General features: G+C 40.0%; 4 protein-coding genes across 29 annotated transcripts in view; all 4 read left to right on the top strand.

The window, feature by feature from the left end:
* LOC121719407 (NACHT, LRR and PYD domains-containing protein 3-like) overlaps positions 1–16,037 on the top strand; it is an 851,137-nt gene that overhangs the window by 386,522 nt on the left and 448,578 nt on the right. The gene's annotated exons all lie outside the window — the stretch shown is intronic.
* The window catches only part of LOC121719377 (NACHT, LRR and PYD domains-containing protein 12-like), a 732,803-nt gene that overhangs the window by 395,381 nt on the left and 321,385 nt on the right, over positions 1–16,037 (top strand). The gene's annotated exons all lie outside the window — the stretch shown is intronic.
* Positions 54–604, top strand: LOC121719670 (histone H4). The gene has a single exon (XM_042105476.1). It carries the CDS (start codon positions 68–70, stop codon positions 377–379), a length of 312 nt encoding a protein of 103 aa, XP_041961410.1. The 5' UTR covers positions 54–67; the 3' UTR covers positions 380–604.
* LOC121719658 (histone H2B 1/2-like) lies at positions 918–1,720 on the top strand. The gene has a single exon (XM_042105460.1). It carries the CDS (start codon positions 1,176–1,178, stop codon positions 1,548–1,550), a length of 375 nt encoding a protein of 124 aa, XP_041961394.1. The 5' UTR covers positions 918–1,175; the 3' UTR covers positions 1,551–1,720.

The following is a 16,037-nucleotide window of genomic DNA, read 5'->3' as shown; positions in this document are numbered from 1 at the left end:
TAGTATAATAAGCACTCGCCCTCATTAAAACTTATTTGGTTAATTTGTCGAGTTCTGAACTGCAAAGATGTCTGGACGTGGAAAAGGAGGCAAAGGTCTGGGAAAGGGAGGTGCTAAGCGCCATCGCAAGGTTCTTCGTGATAACATCCAGGGAATCACCAAACCCGCTATCCGCCGCCTGGCTCGCCGTGGTGGCGTGAAGCGTATTTCTGGTCTCATCTACGAGGAGACTCGTGGTGTGCTGAAGGTTTTCCTGGAGAATGTGATCCGTGATGCTGTCACCTACACCGAGCACGCCAAGAGAAAGACCGTCACCGCCATGGATGTGGTCTACGCTCTGAAACGCCAAGGCCGCACTCTGTACGGTTTTGGAGGTTGAATTTGCATCCATCAGAAATTTACACCAAAGGCTCTTTTAAGAGCCACCCACATTTCCCTGAAAAGGGCTTGATTCCATACGATGTATGTTTTTAAAAGCTCCTTTCAGACACCCTAGGTTGGTTTTTATACTTATCGCTGTAGACAATATCAACATGTAGGTTCATTGCGGGAGCGGAAAAGGGCAAGGCATTCAATATACTGAACTGTTACCTGTGGGTTTATGGATAACTTCCTTCTGTATGTTCTGCAACGGAAGTGTATAATTACTGCATACTAACATAATTTTGCAATACTATTGACATGCTGTTGTAAACGGCCTACACAATTTGAATTATTGTCTTGCTGTAAGTAACTGGATATACCTGCTATATTAATTAAGGAAAATGATACAATCGCCACTGCTCTGATCAATTACAGTTTAAACATGTTCTTCCCAGATATATTAAATGCAATTAAACAAAAAAAAAAGTACTGAACGTGGATAGTTGTTAGTCACTTTTGATAAAAACATCAGGTAAATATGTAAGTATAAGGACGTTAAAATAGACTTCGACTTGTATGTATTTTAAAACAATGATTTAAAGGAAAATGGGCGCACCCGTTGATTTGAGACGTCCTTTGGAATAGTGATTGGTTGGAAGTTTGAGGCGCTATTGGCTAAACATCAGCCACAGCTATTGGTTCTTTTCAGCAGAAGAGGCATGACTCAGTTGTTAATTTGCATAAGACTTTCTATATAGCTTTGAGGTATCGAGGAGGAGCGTTACAGTTGTTTAGTATACGATAGACTAAATATGCCTGAGCCAGCGAAGTCTGCACCCAAGAAGGGATCCAAGAAAGCCGTTACCAAGACGGCAGGGAAAGGAGGAAAGAAGCGCAGAAAGACTAGGAAGGAGAGCTATGCCATCTACGTGTACAAGGTCCTGAAGCAGGTCCACCCCGATACCGGTATCTCCTCTAAGGCGATGGGCATCATGAACTCGTTCGTGAACGACATCTTCGAGCGCATCGCTGGAGAGGCTTCCCGCTTGGCTCACTACAACAAGAGGTCCACCATCACCTCCAGGGAGATCCAGACCGCAGTACGTCTGCTTCTGCCCGGTGAACTGGCCAAGCACGCCGTGTCCGAGGGAACCAAGGCTGTCACCAAGTACACCAGCTCCAAGTAAAGCCCAGTGTTTTGTTGTTCCAAAGGCTCTTTTAAGAGCCACCCAAACGTTCACTGAAAAGTTATTCCCGCCAGCCATGGCTACTTTATCAATCGTTACTGATTCATAAATTCGCAGACAAATTGGTAACTGGTAACTTGAGCGTATTACTTTGTGGTTATCTAATATAGGCGACGGTTGCATATCGTGCATAATAAACACCAATACTTTGTTTGGTTTGATTTTGTTATGGTGTGTGCTTCACCTCACTGTGTGCTGAGTGTGTTTCACTAATTCACAGATTGGGATAAATGCAGAGACCAAATTTCCCTCTCGGGATCAAAAGAGTATATATACTTATACTCTCTTTATCTCTCTCTCTCCCTTTCTGTCTGTGTGTAATGTAACATATTGATCTTATGATCATTGAAATTGAAATGAAATTGATCTTAAATGAGGAAATATTCAACCTTTAAGGACACCAATTTTCTTTGTGAATGAATAATGTATCATAAATAAATAAATGTTCTTCCTTAAAATACAGGGGTCATAACTATTGGCATCCCTATGTTAATAGAGGCAGGCAGATTTTTATTTTTAAAGGCCAGTTATTTCATGGATCCAGGATACTATGCATCCTGATAAAGTTCCCTTGGCCTTTGGAATTAAAATACCCCCACATCATATACCCTTCACCATACCTAGAGATTGGCATGGTTTTATTTCAGTTAGCCTATTAGCTGGTTTGATTTGCATTGAGCTCAATGAGCATGTGAAATCGTCACTGCAGGTGTTTCTGTTCATGTGTTCCTGTATATGTGTCTCTGTGCAGGTGTCATAACACATCAATTAATACACATCTAACTGAACATGTTCAGATTATGCACATTTGTACATTTGCTAAATCCTTCAGTAGAAGAGGAATTAATCTCCAAGTGATGGCCGGGCAACCGGCATCCAGGGCAACCTGGACCAAACTGGGCAGAAGAAGTCACTGCAGGTGTCTTTGTGCAGGTGTCTCTGTGCAAGTGTTTCTCTGAGTTCTCACCCATGTCATTAGCAAGCTCTCTGACTTCCTTCATCTTCACAATGACTCCACTTGTGTCGTTTAGCAGTGAGATCTTATCTGCAGGAATCACACTCACCAGACAGTGGATCTTATCATTCAGAGTGGGGCTGCTGTTGTAGTACTTATCCTTCTCAGACAACTGGGACACAGGGTTGATGGGCAGAAAAAAATAAAATACAATTGAGTACTCATCACTCCACAAGTATGTTGTTATTTATTGTTTGTCGTTTAGACAAAGTTTCAAATCAGATTGCATTCTACACTTCTGTAACAGGCAGCCATATAGTAGCCTACAATATATGTGTTATCATAGTAGTGTTAGCAGTCGTAATTGTACTTTTTCTGTACAATTCACTGTATATGTTATGCACATAGTGCATGTATGTACTGTATGTATATAAATATACTCTTTTGATCCCGAGAGGGAAATTTGGTCTCTGCATTTATCCCAATCCGTGAATTAGTGAAACACACTCAGCACACAGTGAACACACAGTAAGGGTGAAGCACACACTAATCCCGGCACAGTGAGCTGCCTGCTACAACAGCGGCGCTCGGGGAGCAGTGAGGGGTTAGGTGCCTTGCTCAAGGGCACTTCAGCCGTGCCTACTGGTCGGGGTTCGAACCGGCAACCCTCCGTCTACAAGTCCAAAGCACTAACCAGTAGGCCACGGCTGCCCCAAAATTATATTATATCAGTGGCAGACCGTCAGGGCCTTCAAGGCCTTCTCTGAAGGCCTAACTATTTTCAAACGAATGAAAAATAATAGTGTCTTTAATAACATTTTACTTTACCATTTATTATTCACTTCTTCTTCTCCTTCCCGATCGTTCTTGACTAGACTATATTTGAAATCATATGTTTGGACATGTCTGATGTGAATTCTCGTCACATGTTGCAGTGCAAGTGTGAGTTGTGTGTCATAACTTGTTTGCAGTGCAGTGTAAATTGCATGATAGATCTCTCTGCTGTTCCACCAGTGATCAAGCCCCTGTCCTGTCTATTATGTCAGGTCAATTCATGTAACTCCATTTTTATAATAAATATATATATATATTTTCTAAAAACACATCTCTGCCCTGCATGTGTTGAACCTGTGTTGCCAATGAGCAAGGTTGGTGTGAATCGGTGATGACTGTTATTTCCTTGTAGTAACAAATACCCTAGGTGGTGTAGTGAGCTACAACTTTCCCCTTTTGAATCTGCCACATATTCATAATGTGTTTACTTTCTATTCACAACAGTAGGCTATATAAATAAAAATATACATTGTATGTATGAGTATGTGTTTATGTTTTACCATATAGCCATCTCTGATATGACCTCTTAAGGCACTGATGATGTCAGCAGTTGACACTCCGGCGGTTTTGTTGTCTTCCAGGCCCATGATGTCGTTGAAGACAAATGGCAACGCTTTTCCTTTCTGATTTTTAATAGCATGAGTTTTGTACTGAAAGGCAAAGTTGTTTGTTAGAAAACCATGTGATCACTCGGATTAGCTACTGACATATAAAATCACCTTAAAACAAACAACAACAAATCTCTAATCTCAATCTTGACATGAAACAATACAAAAGGTAATTCAATGTAAAAGAATACAGAAGAGTGTCATGACAACTTAAAACTGTTTAAACTTACAACTTTAGTGTAACTTGTGCCTGATGCTGCAGCTACGGGTGCGTTCACGTTGATGCGTCCCTGGAAGGCACAGTTGATGGAGTTGATCACGCTGGATTTCCCTGCTCCAACTGGCCCATGCAGCAGGAAGCGGAGGTGATTTACATTGGGGTTGCTGGGGTGCAACTCCCTTAGTACCTTTTTGATATTGTAATTTCCGCTGTGACACACAAACACACACACACACACACACACACACACACACACACACACACACACACACACACACACACACACACACAAACAAACAAACAATGTACAGTATATAAGGCCAACATCAAAAGGTATAACAGGCAACCAATCGGCATATTTTAACTGTATTGAAGAGCTTATTATCTGGTGCCATGACAGTGCTCTTTTCATCAATGAGGGGAAGACTAAAGAAATGGTGATAATGAAACAGAAAAAATCCTGCCATGACCTTGTACCTGTTGTAATTAATGACCAACATGTAGAAGAGTTCAAATATTTAGGAACATTCTTTGACTCCACTGTTTTACTAAAAACACTGAGTACATTTTTAAAAAGGCAATGCAGCGTTTATATCTTAGGAAGTTGAACTCATATGGGGTCAGCAAGGACATTTTAGAGACTGTGTATAGGAGTCTTATTGAGAGTGTGCTGACATTTGATATGTATACTTGATTTGGAAATCTGGGGGTTAAGAACAGAAACAAGCTATCCAGAATTGTTAAGCTGGGCAGTAAAATAGTTGGTAAAGGCCAGAGACAATTGGCAGACATATATACTACACACATGAGACACACACATTGTGTCTGACCCAGTGCATCCTCTGTTTACAGAATTCAGGAAATTCCCATCAGGAAGGAGGTACACAGCTGCAATAGCAACCAAAAACATTTACAAAAAGTAATTCATACCAAGTGCAATATCACAACTCAATTCACAATAGTCCAGGCAAGATTTCCATATTCATCTTCTTGATACCGGTCTGTTGTGAATGTGTTATTTATTGTTGTTTTTAAGGGTGATTGTGTTATTTGTTTGTTGTATTTATTGTCTATTTATTGTGTCTGTGTTTTTAGAAACCTACAAATTTCCACTCTTGTGGACAATAAAGCTATTATCATTATACTTTAGAAATATTATCCAGCCTACTGGTACAACTGGAGCTGTAGTCATAATGAAGACATAATGAATAAGATGTATAACACCTTATACTTATGCCTTAAATATCATACTTATTAAAATCATACTTATTAAAATATGATTATTATAAAATAATAAAATACATTTTCTTTCACAGTTCACAGTCTATCACCTTCAGTGAGCCATATATAATATGGGATGATGCATGTTGACTTACTTCCAGTCTACTGTTCTCCAGTCCACATCATACTCTGCAACACACACACACACACACACACACACACACACACACACACACACACACATGATCAGCATGATCAACAGTTTCACTGTGTTGTCAGTGGGGACAATATTACTTCAACCAAGATCATCAGGCCATTACATTTTTTTGAATTTCATATAAGGGAATAACTACCGCCCTGTGTCCATGGAATTAACAGACGAGGTGGAGGCAAACAACTCCGCCCAAGTCCATTAGTTCTGTATAATGGGTCACTTCGAAGGCCGTTATAACGCTTATCACCCAGTTGCCACTATAGGCAAGTCATGCCTACGCAAAGTAAACAAGCAGTTCCGTTTACAAAACAGCCAACTTTATTTCCAGGTTCAATTGTCGTCCGACTATGGTTGTTATAGTTACCATTAATAAGCATTGATATAGAAAGGTGATTAAACTTTTTTTTTCAGATCTACTTCATTGCTGTTCCGTTCTTCAGAATTAAAAGCCACCTCACCAGCCAATCAGAAAAGAGTATTTCTTCTCTCAGGGTGATAAGTGTTGATAATATAGTTCCAGAATGCAACAAAGTCAAATTCATGTGACGTCAAATTAAAACCTACCCAGTACTTTGATGGTTGCAGAGTCTGATACCCGGTCTTTACTGTTCCACAGTACCAAAGTGTATCTCCCCTCATCCTTGTTCTTGGCATCGCTGATTGTTAGTTTGAAGTCCATATCATCTTCTGATTGGTATATGCTGATCCTGCCACCATCTACAAGTGTCGTATTATCCTTCATCCACTTGGCATAAATCCCAGTGTTCGTCTTCCAACTGAACTTTATGGACTGACCTCTTTTCACACATTGGCCTGACAAAAAAAGAAGAAGAAGAGCAATAATAATAATAATAATAATTATTATTATTATTATTATTATATAATTTAGTATAACATAACCTACATTCTATTGCATAAATTGAGCAATGAAATTAACAAAAACAACATAATAATAATCTCTACAGAGAGAGAGAGAGAGAGAGAGAGAGAGAGAGAGAGAGAGAGAGAGAGAGAGAACTCTGAAAAAAATGCATTGCACATTTTTCTGACCGTCAACTCATTCAAATGTCTCTCAGCAACTGTAGGATGACATCAGAAAAATGTGCAGTGGTCTCTTATCTTTTTTTCCAGAGCTGTATATAAAATATACAGTACTGTGGTAAAGGCATGTTAGGCACCCATTAGATTGGTTGTTTTAGCAGTGCTATGATGACCATACATGTTTATTTTTCATTGTCTTCATTACAATTCAACCAGGCATGCCTGTCAGTGGCCTGGGTGGGGAATAACAGCTCCATCAAGAACTTCCCTCTTGGGTGACAGGTCATTCAATGGCAGCTTAAGACTGAAATTGGACTGGTATCAGATTTTTTTATGTATGTATTTAAATACTGTGTACTTATTTCCTATGTTCTCTGGTCATATTCATATAAACTTAATGATAAAAAACACAATAAATATATATATCAACATGCATTTTTATAAATATGCAGAGCAGAAGCAATTTTCTATTCTTTACTCTCTATTTAAATTTTCTATTTCTATTCAGTATTAAATAATCATGTGTAGTATTGTGTATGACAGAAATGCATCTTCTAATTTATTGTTGAATTGACATACATTTTTTTTTGCCATTTGGTTACGTCAAATTACCTTGATGTTCTGGTGCTGTAAAAAAAGAGAAATCATTCATCAACAGATTAATAGATCCACTAACAGAATGACACAAAAGCATTTCATCTATTCAAGTTCAAGTTAAGTTTATTGTCATATGCATTAGTAGGCCTACAATACAATGAAATGCATTTTGGTCCATCACTCACATGCAGTATAACAGACAAGGAGACATATAACAGACAAAAACAGACATACAGTGCATAATGTAAGACAGAAAGTGGGAAGTGTAAATGTCATGGAGATCAGGTAGGGCAGCGTCAATAATCCTGGCTGCTGACTTGTGTTATGACCTTGTGTTATGACCTTGTGTTAAGGCCACAACAAAAGAGGGAGTCGAGAGGTTGGATCTTTAACTAAAATATGGATTTATTAACCAAGTTAATCAAATAATAATCAAACAAACCGTGTGAGATGGGCCAAAGTCAGTCATCAGTAAGGCATGGATGTTGTGTTTGCAATGTGTCTGAGTGCAGCGTTGCATGTCCCAAAACCCAAAGTAAGAATGGCCCGTCTAAGGGGAGAGGACGCCGCCCTTTTAACTGGAAACACCTGCCCTCAGGTGCAGCTCATCAGCTCTTGAAACACCTGAAGACAAGCAGAGAAAACGAGTAGAGGGCCTAGTGGCCCGTCACATTTGACAACTCTTTGCAGTTGTTTGCGGTGATGGGAGGTTGTGCTCCCGTACCACACTGTGATGCAAAAAGAAAGAACGCTCTCAATGGTGCATCGGTAGGAATTCTCAAGTGCTCTGGTACTCAGGCCAAACTTTTTAAGACGTCTCAGAAAATAAAAGCGTTGTTGTGCCTTCTTGAGGGTGCACTTGGTGTTCAATGACCATGGTAGAGTGTGAGATGTTTACGCCTAGAAATCTGAAGCTGTCAACAATTAGGCTTACTGGTCAGCTGACGTGAAATTCACAGTTCCTTAAAGCAACACAATGTAATTATTTTTAGAATTGTGTCTAGTGTTTAGAATTGTGTCTAAGTGTGCCTGGTTTTGCACTATATTATGTTGCTTTGTTGGACCTGAGATGTGATAATAAGGGGATTCGACTTGATGTAACCGCCTGCAACCGTCATAAGCTGACTGTATGACGTAATCACTTTCTGCCAGGACTTTTACAGGCTTTTCATGCAAAACATGAGTATTTCTGAGATTATGATATACGTTTTCAACCCAGAATTGTGCGTATATCATGCAGTCAGCTAAAGACTGCTGCAGGCGGCTTATCCCCTTACTTTCATAAAAGTCCTTTTAGGCAAGTCCCTCCACTCGGCGGCCATATACCAACATTTTATGGGCACTCATCGGGCACAGTCTTTGGGTCGAACTGCGCGTGCGCAAGGCTTCACGACACCAATCTTGCTCCAGCGGCGAGATCACAACACATGATTGGCACGATGTCTTCACAACACAACATATGATTGGCTCAATGTATTCACATCACTCCACATGATTGGCTCAATGTATTCACATGTCGATGTTTTGCCGAGGAAGGGGTGGGATATGTGTAGACAACGACCATATTGGCGTGACAAACTAACCCCATGCATTTCTATGGAGGATTTTTTGAGTGCTGTGTCTCCACATTAGAACGTCTCTGCTTTCATCAGCCCATGCATGGCATATTGGGTAGGCTAGCCCAGACGCAAACACCATGGACAAAGCACAAATGATTCCAACAATTTTTGAGTTTGAGTCATCTTTTTCTGCTGCTTCCGTTACAATTTTGCTGGGACCCATCATAAGCTGGCATATCCACCTGCCGCGCTATTGGCAGGTTTAAAACGATGACGATAGCGGGAGAGCTCTGCAAACGTCACCTGGTCCGTTTTTTGTCAGATTGGTGAATGACTATCTAATTGCGTACAGATTTGTCATTTGAACTATGCCCGTTGATCACGCCTCTTGTGCAGTAGAAAATACATAGCGGACTCCCCAGACCAATGTTCAATCTTAAAAGAGCTTGGTCTGGTGAAAGCCACACTAGTGCTGAGTGACCCCAGGTCACTAAACAACTTAAAATGGTTTGTGCACAAATTTTTATTTTGCCTGCACAATCGTGCACAAAGAAATAAAAATACTTTTTAGATATATTTTCACCATATAGGGTGCCAACTTCTGACTGGTCGTCGGGACTGGGTTAGCCTACCACCTCCTGAGCACTAGGCCTATAGCCATCTGTTGAAAATGTACTAAAAGGGGGATTTTTACATTGTGTTACTCTAAAGTTCTCCAAATGTTGTGAATGTGGAGCAAGAATGAACAGAGAGTGTGTCCTACCTGATGGTGTTGTCCCCATGGCTGAGTCTAAGAAAATGGACAAGTTGAAATATATCAGCTAACATAACCTACAGGCCAGGCCTACCAGTTGTTGCTGATGGAAAACCCAAAATGCGAGAAGAGAGTCGAGGCATGTTGAGCCGCGGTGTTCTGTCAAACTGGGCTACCTGTCGAGTTATGCTACCACGGAAGTGCAGTGGAAAAGAAAACTAACTATTAGAAGTAGCCTACACTTATTACTTGAGGCCTACAAACTGTAATTGATTTGCACTATGGTAGCACATTTCCACAAGGTAGCTAACAGAACACCGGTAGTGGAGTAGGCCTACAGGGCTGGACTGGGACAAAAAAATCGGCCTGGGCATATTTGGCCCAAACGGCCCAATACAATCGGTCAGGCACACTCATGAATATGCAATCCTGACAGAGTCCTTAAATATGTGTATTGAACTAAGTGCCGTGGAGCAGTGCAAGTGAACAAGCGCAGTACTCCCTCACTCTCTCTGACTCATTGCTGGGCCGAGGGGGCTGGAGTACACAATCTCCATAATCAAGTATAAACACAAGCACAAAATTATGCAAGTGAAAGTTTCTTGTTTTGTGGAAAGACTACTTCAAAGAAGTTAAATTATCTGGCAAGATTTGCAAATAGAACAAGACAATTTTACAGTTATAACAAGGTCAAGAAAGCGTAAATCAAGTGTACAAATGTCTAAAAATGTCTGGTTATAAGCAAATAATAGAAAAATAAGCATATATTCACTTGATGTAAGATTATTTATCTCACTTAGATTCTAGAATTGTAGGATTTGTCAGGTGTGGGTCACCAGATTATTAGGCTTATCATGCATTCTGATTTCAATTTCTGTAGGATCATATGATTCACAACAATTAGAAATTGACACTAGTTAACCAAAATGTGTAGCCCTATGCTGGTCATGTTAGGTGGTTGCTTGCAACATCATGTGAAACTAAAATCTAAGCTGCAAGTATGTGGGGGGCCCATGCAGTTTTGCCAATTTATTCACCGTTTTCTCGCTTTTTGCTCACAGTTTTATCTGCAGAGCTCCCCCTACAGAGTATATATTTTACGACATTCCTCGCTCTGTCAGTCTGCAGTCGTTCCCCGTTCCTCCGGCAACGGTTTACTCACTTTCTGCTTCTTTTCACTGGCTCTGCCATGATGAATGTTTGAGAAACTCCTTGTTCTAGCCGGTACCTGGCATAGGTCTCCTTTAAAGACAAACAGACAGACAAAATGCACCACAAACAAAACCTCTGGAAAGGTAGACTAATGTGTTGCATGACAATGCCCTGAACGTGCTGGTAGATTGGTCAATATAGGCGTTTGACATCACTGTCCCTCTGCCGTGTAATAGCCTAGGTTTGCTTACCTCTCCTCACTGAAGTCCAAACTGCTGCTAACAGGCTACAATGTCGGGTTCAGCACATCTCTGCACAATGACCCGCAATTACCTGCTAATACTGTAGCATAGGCCTATTGCATGATTATCCATTTTGACGCGTGTTCACCCTGCAAAAAAGCAGTTCTATAGTACCTAAAGCTACAAACAACTCGTCATGCATTGATCTGATGAAAGAAAAAATCATATTCATAAATTCAACCCTGCAGACAGACATTGCGCTTAACATGATGTCCAAGTAGTCGGTCTCTATCCTTAATGACTAATATCATCTGTATTATTGTTATTATTATTACGAAGAAGAAACAGAAGATTATGGCTATAGGTCTTATTCGCAACTCACCCAAAGCTCAATCAGCCTGTGTCTGTCTCTCTGTGCAGTCTGGCTCTCACGGTTGGCCTCGGTGACCAGTGAGACTCTTATAGACTACAGCATGGCCACCTGCCATGTGAAAATAATTCACACTGTTTTTAGCCTACTACCATCTGACTTCTCGGAAATCAGACTTCATAGATGAAACCATGGGTGTCGCTATCCGGAACATGTGCTCCAGTAGGCTAAATTTAGTTTTTTTTTAAACTAGCTTATTTGACAGAGTCTTCGTCTTCATCCTATTCTACTATATCTTGTTATTAGGCTATTATCAGACTGATATAAATGCAAATAGAAATTAATCTATTTGGATATCAACCCATAGGCTTAACACAAGTTGAGAGTCGCACCTTGCGCTTAAAATATGTGTGCATCCAATCATGATGCTTAAAACAAAAATCCGGATTGAGGGGATTAGCCTATCTCCTAACCCTCTCATCCAATTTAATCTTTGCATGAGTCCCCCGCACTGGTAGGCATAGGTAACGCAGAAGTTAGTTTGAAATGTGTTGTGTGAAATGATTTATATTTTCTAAATGTGGGGCGGTCAGAGATGAGGTCATTTAACCAACCCATTTCACAATTTCACATCTCTCTCTCTCTCTCTTTCTCTCCGGTTATGCCAAACAAATCAGTATTTGTAAACTTCTCTAATTCCCATTAAGCTGTTTAATTTATTAAAATTCTAATCTGATCTCACAGAAATCAACACAAACTCCTAAGAGCGAAATATGTAGTGGCAACACGTAATATAGCACTTTTTCGTGATAAGACCACAGAAATAGCGCCCACGAGAAGCCAATGGGAATATTTTGCATGGTGGACACAAAGGTGAATGCAAGCAGCCTGCAAGCAAGTCAAGGAACCACAGAAGAAGAAGGGAAATATCCACATGCATGTCACATATTTGAAATCAGATTTCATACAGCAAAATGGAACAAGACCTAAATGTACTCCACCACCTGTTCTGCTCACAAAGTGACAAATGCCAACCTGGTAAGAACGTTTTTTTTTCCCTGTAGATCTGTATTTAATTTCTAGAACATCACCCTTCCAGAGACGCACATGCACAGCTCCCCCTCCATCCCCTTAGACAGAATCCAGAAAGGCTGAATACATTCTATTTGTCTGGTAAAACATGTTTTACATAACCTAGTGTTTTAATTATTACTTTAATTATTACACTTTTAATTGCCCTTTTATGTTTTATGTACTATTGCCATGCATGTTTTATATATTTTTTTTTATTCTTTACTTTTTAAACTATTCTTTGACTATTGACATTCTATGCTTTTAATAGCTATTCCTGCTTGCTTGCATTTATGTAAAGCACATTGAATGACCTCTGTGAACTTCTAAACTCTACAGTGGTGCTGGTATACTGAACTTCTAAAAGTCTATGAAGATGTTACTGAAATTCTAAAATTCTGGGCTGAGGTAAAGTGGAAAAATGTCCTGTGGTTACACCAATCAACATTTGGTCTTTTTGGAAATCATAAGTCTTTTTGGAAATCATGGACTCTTTTGGGTTAAAGAGAGAAACTATCCAACCTATCCAACTTGTTTTAGTGCTCAGTTCGAAACCCAACATCTATGACGGTATGGAGCATTAGTGCCTACAGCATGGGCATCTTGCACATCTGACAAGACACAAGACATTCTGAATGATGTACACAGGTTTTTAGCACTATATACTGGCATCCAGACAATGTCTTTTTCAGAGAAGACCTTGAATATTTCAGGAAAACAATGGCAAAATGAATTCTACACATTTTAACATTTAACATTTCTCCACAGAGGAAGAGCAGGTGCTAAAATGGCCTGTCTGTAGTCCAAAACTGTCAAAAACATAATTAAGAATACCCCATACTGTTGAGCAACTGATGTCTTATATCGGGCAGGAATGAGACATTTAATTCTCAAAACTCTAGCAACTGATCTCCTCAGTTTCTTAACATTTACAGAATATGGTTAAATGAAGAGGTGAAGCAGCACAGTGGTAAACATGCCCCTGTCCCAACTTATTTCGAAACATGTTGCTGCCATCAACTTCAAAATGAACATATATTTTCCATGAAATAGTAAAAATGTTCATTTTCAACATTTGATGTTGTCTATGTCCTTTTTGCAGCTAAATATGGGTTTACAAGATTTGTATCACAAACCGTTTTTATTTGCATTTTACATAACCCAACTTTTTCTGATAGGGGTCATGTGATTAGTGATACATAAATCACATTTTCTATATAAAAAAATAAAAATAAATAAACTAGAGATTTGTGATAGTCAAAAACAAGTTAAATGAGGAATTCATTGAATACTGAAGGATGAAACTAATTTATCACTGATATAGAAAACCCACTTTTGACCCGAGTTATCCATTTAAGGGTTAATGTGGTCATCATTTTTCATATCTTGGGTGGACAGATGATTTCTGCAATCTCCACCCGCAAACACACCCCTGCACCTGATTTTCACTTTCACTTTTACCCAGTTTCTCAAAAATCAGCCTTCATACAGCCCATTATCAGCAGACTGCAGTGAGAGAGGTGGGTTTAGGATTCTAACGCAGAGTTTTTGTAGCTTAATCCAATTGCACTTACAGTGATGGCCAAAAGTTTTGGCACCCATGCTAAACTTGACTGAAAATTAAAATAGCCCAACATAATCACATACCCTTCACCATACCTAGAGATTGGCATGGGTGTTATTTCAGTTAGCCTATTAGCTGGTTTGATGCTCATTGAGCTCAATGCAAATCAAACCAGCTAATAGGCCAACTGAAATAACACCCACGCCAATCTCTAGGTATGGTGAAGGGTATGTGATGATGTGGGGCTATTTTAATTCCAAAGGCCAAGGTAACTTTATCAGGATGCAGAGTATTCTGGATCCATGAAATAACTGGCCTTTAAAAATAAAAATCTGCCTGTCTCTATGGGAATTTAACATAGGGGTGTCAATACTTATGACCCCTGTATTTTAAGGAAGAAAATTGATTTATTTATGATACATTATTCATTCACTAAGAACATTGGTGTCCTTAAAAGGTTAGATATTTCCTAAATTTTCACTTAAGGCATTAAGATCAATTTCCAAAAGATGATTTTATATTCCTCTTTTCAGTCAACTTTAGCATGGGTGCCAACACTTTTGGCCATCACTGTAATTCCTAATAGCAGGGAAGAGGGACTGGTGGATACATAAATGAGAATGACTTTTATCAGATCACAGCAGAAGAAATGACTAGTATCAGAAGAAAGAGAAAACAGTTTTTAACCCTATTTATTGAGAACAACACACATGTTGCAGATATTATTACGCCAACAATTACATTAACTTCCGCTCCTCTATGCTTGCCGATACCCTGACATAAGTGAGACCCCTTCTCCTGAGAGTTGTCCCCTGTGCTATTGCTACACTAGCTGGCTTTCCCACAAGCAGCAACAACGGCCAACTGCACGTGTCTCAGTCATTCTGTCTGTCACGATACGATACATCTCTTGGTCCAATATCTGGAAATCATACCTCCGACTACTATGAGCAGATACATCTGAAGGGTTTTGAGATGAACACAGAATGAAAAATATTTATTTATTTATTTAAATGTAGGCCTACTCAGTCCCGGCAGCATGGGGGGGCTTTGGGGGGCCAGGCCCGTCCTGGAAGTCATCCGTGCCCGCCCTGAACGAGCTTGGCTGCTCCAACCAACCCCAATCCCATAGATTGATTTTGAACACTTATTAAATGTAGGCCTAGCCTATACGTTTGTCAATCTAGCAAGTAGCAAATAAAACTGGTCAAATCTGTATTATTCTGTAGCTAATCAATCAGGAACATTAGGTAAGCCCATCACCTAAATGGAGAGGAGGTTACGTGGTGCAGTCTACTTCACTTCTGCACTAACCCCTGTCATCCGATGACAAATACAGCTTATCGGCTCGCAGGTAGGCTATATCTCATATCGTAGTTAGTAGAAGTATGCCTAGTAGTTTCTGGGTTTGTTTGATAGCGTTAACCTTTACAGTTTTTTTTCTTCTGACCTAGTCGGAGAACAGGGAGCTTACCACTCCAGGGCCGAAGTTATCCGTAACTTCGGGGCTAACTCCCTAACACTCTATCTGAAAATGGTTAGCAAATGAACGAGGATTTTGGTTTTATCTGCGGATTTATTTTTGCATTATTTTGAATATGACTAGCTCCAGTCTCAACAGCACGTCTACTTTTTCCACGCGCATCTCAGTTCTAACACACATATCCCCTCTCGCTTTCTCTCTCTCCATCCCTGCGCACAGTGCTCTCTTAAAGGAGCTGCACCATTTTACAACAATTGCGTCTACATTTTCATATTGGAATGTTTTGTCAAGTGTAAGCTTAAACTACCGTGATCAATTTAAGTTCCAGTGCCCCCCCTGGAAAGGTGTAATGCCCGTCCGTGAATTTGTGTCTGCCGCCGGGTCTGGGCCTACTACCACCTGTTTTGCCAGGAGACCAACATTGTGGATCTATTTTGACTGCTCAGTGTATCACACAGCTCGGAAACCACAACCCCAACTAACCCCCAACCACTGAGTTCAGGGGAAACAGGGGATATTTATAACAAAGGAATGATTGCAAT

This window comes from Alosa sapidissima, chromosome 9, assembly GCF_018492685.1.
Source record: "Alosa sapidissima isolate fAloSap1 chromosome 9, fAloSap1.pri, whole genome shotgun sequence".
NCBI lineage: Eukaryota > Metazoa > Chordata > Actinopteri > Clupeiformes > Clupeidae > Alosa > Alosa sapidissima.
The sequence above is the reverse complement of the archived record's forward strand: the minus strand, read 5'-3'. Positions and strand labels throughout refer to the sequence as shown.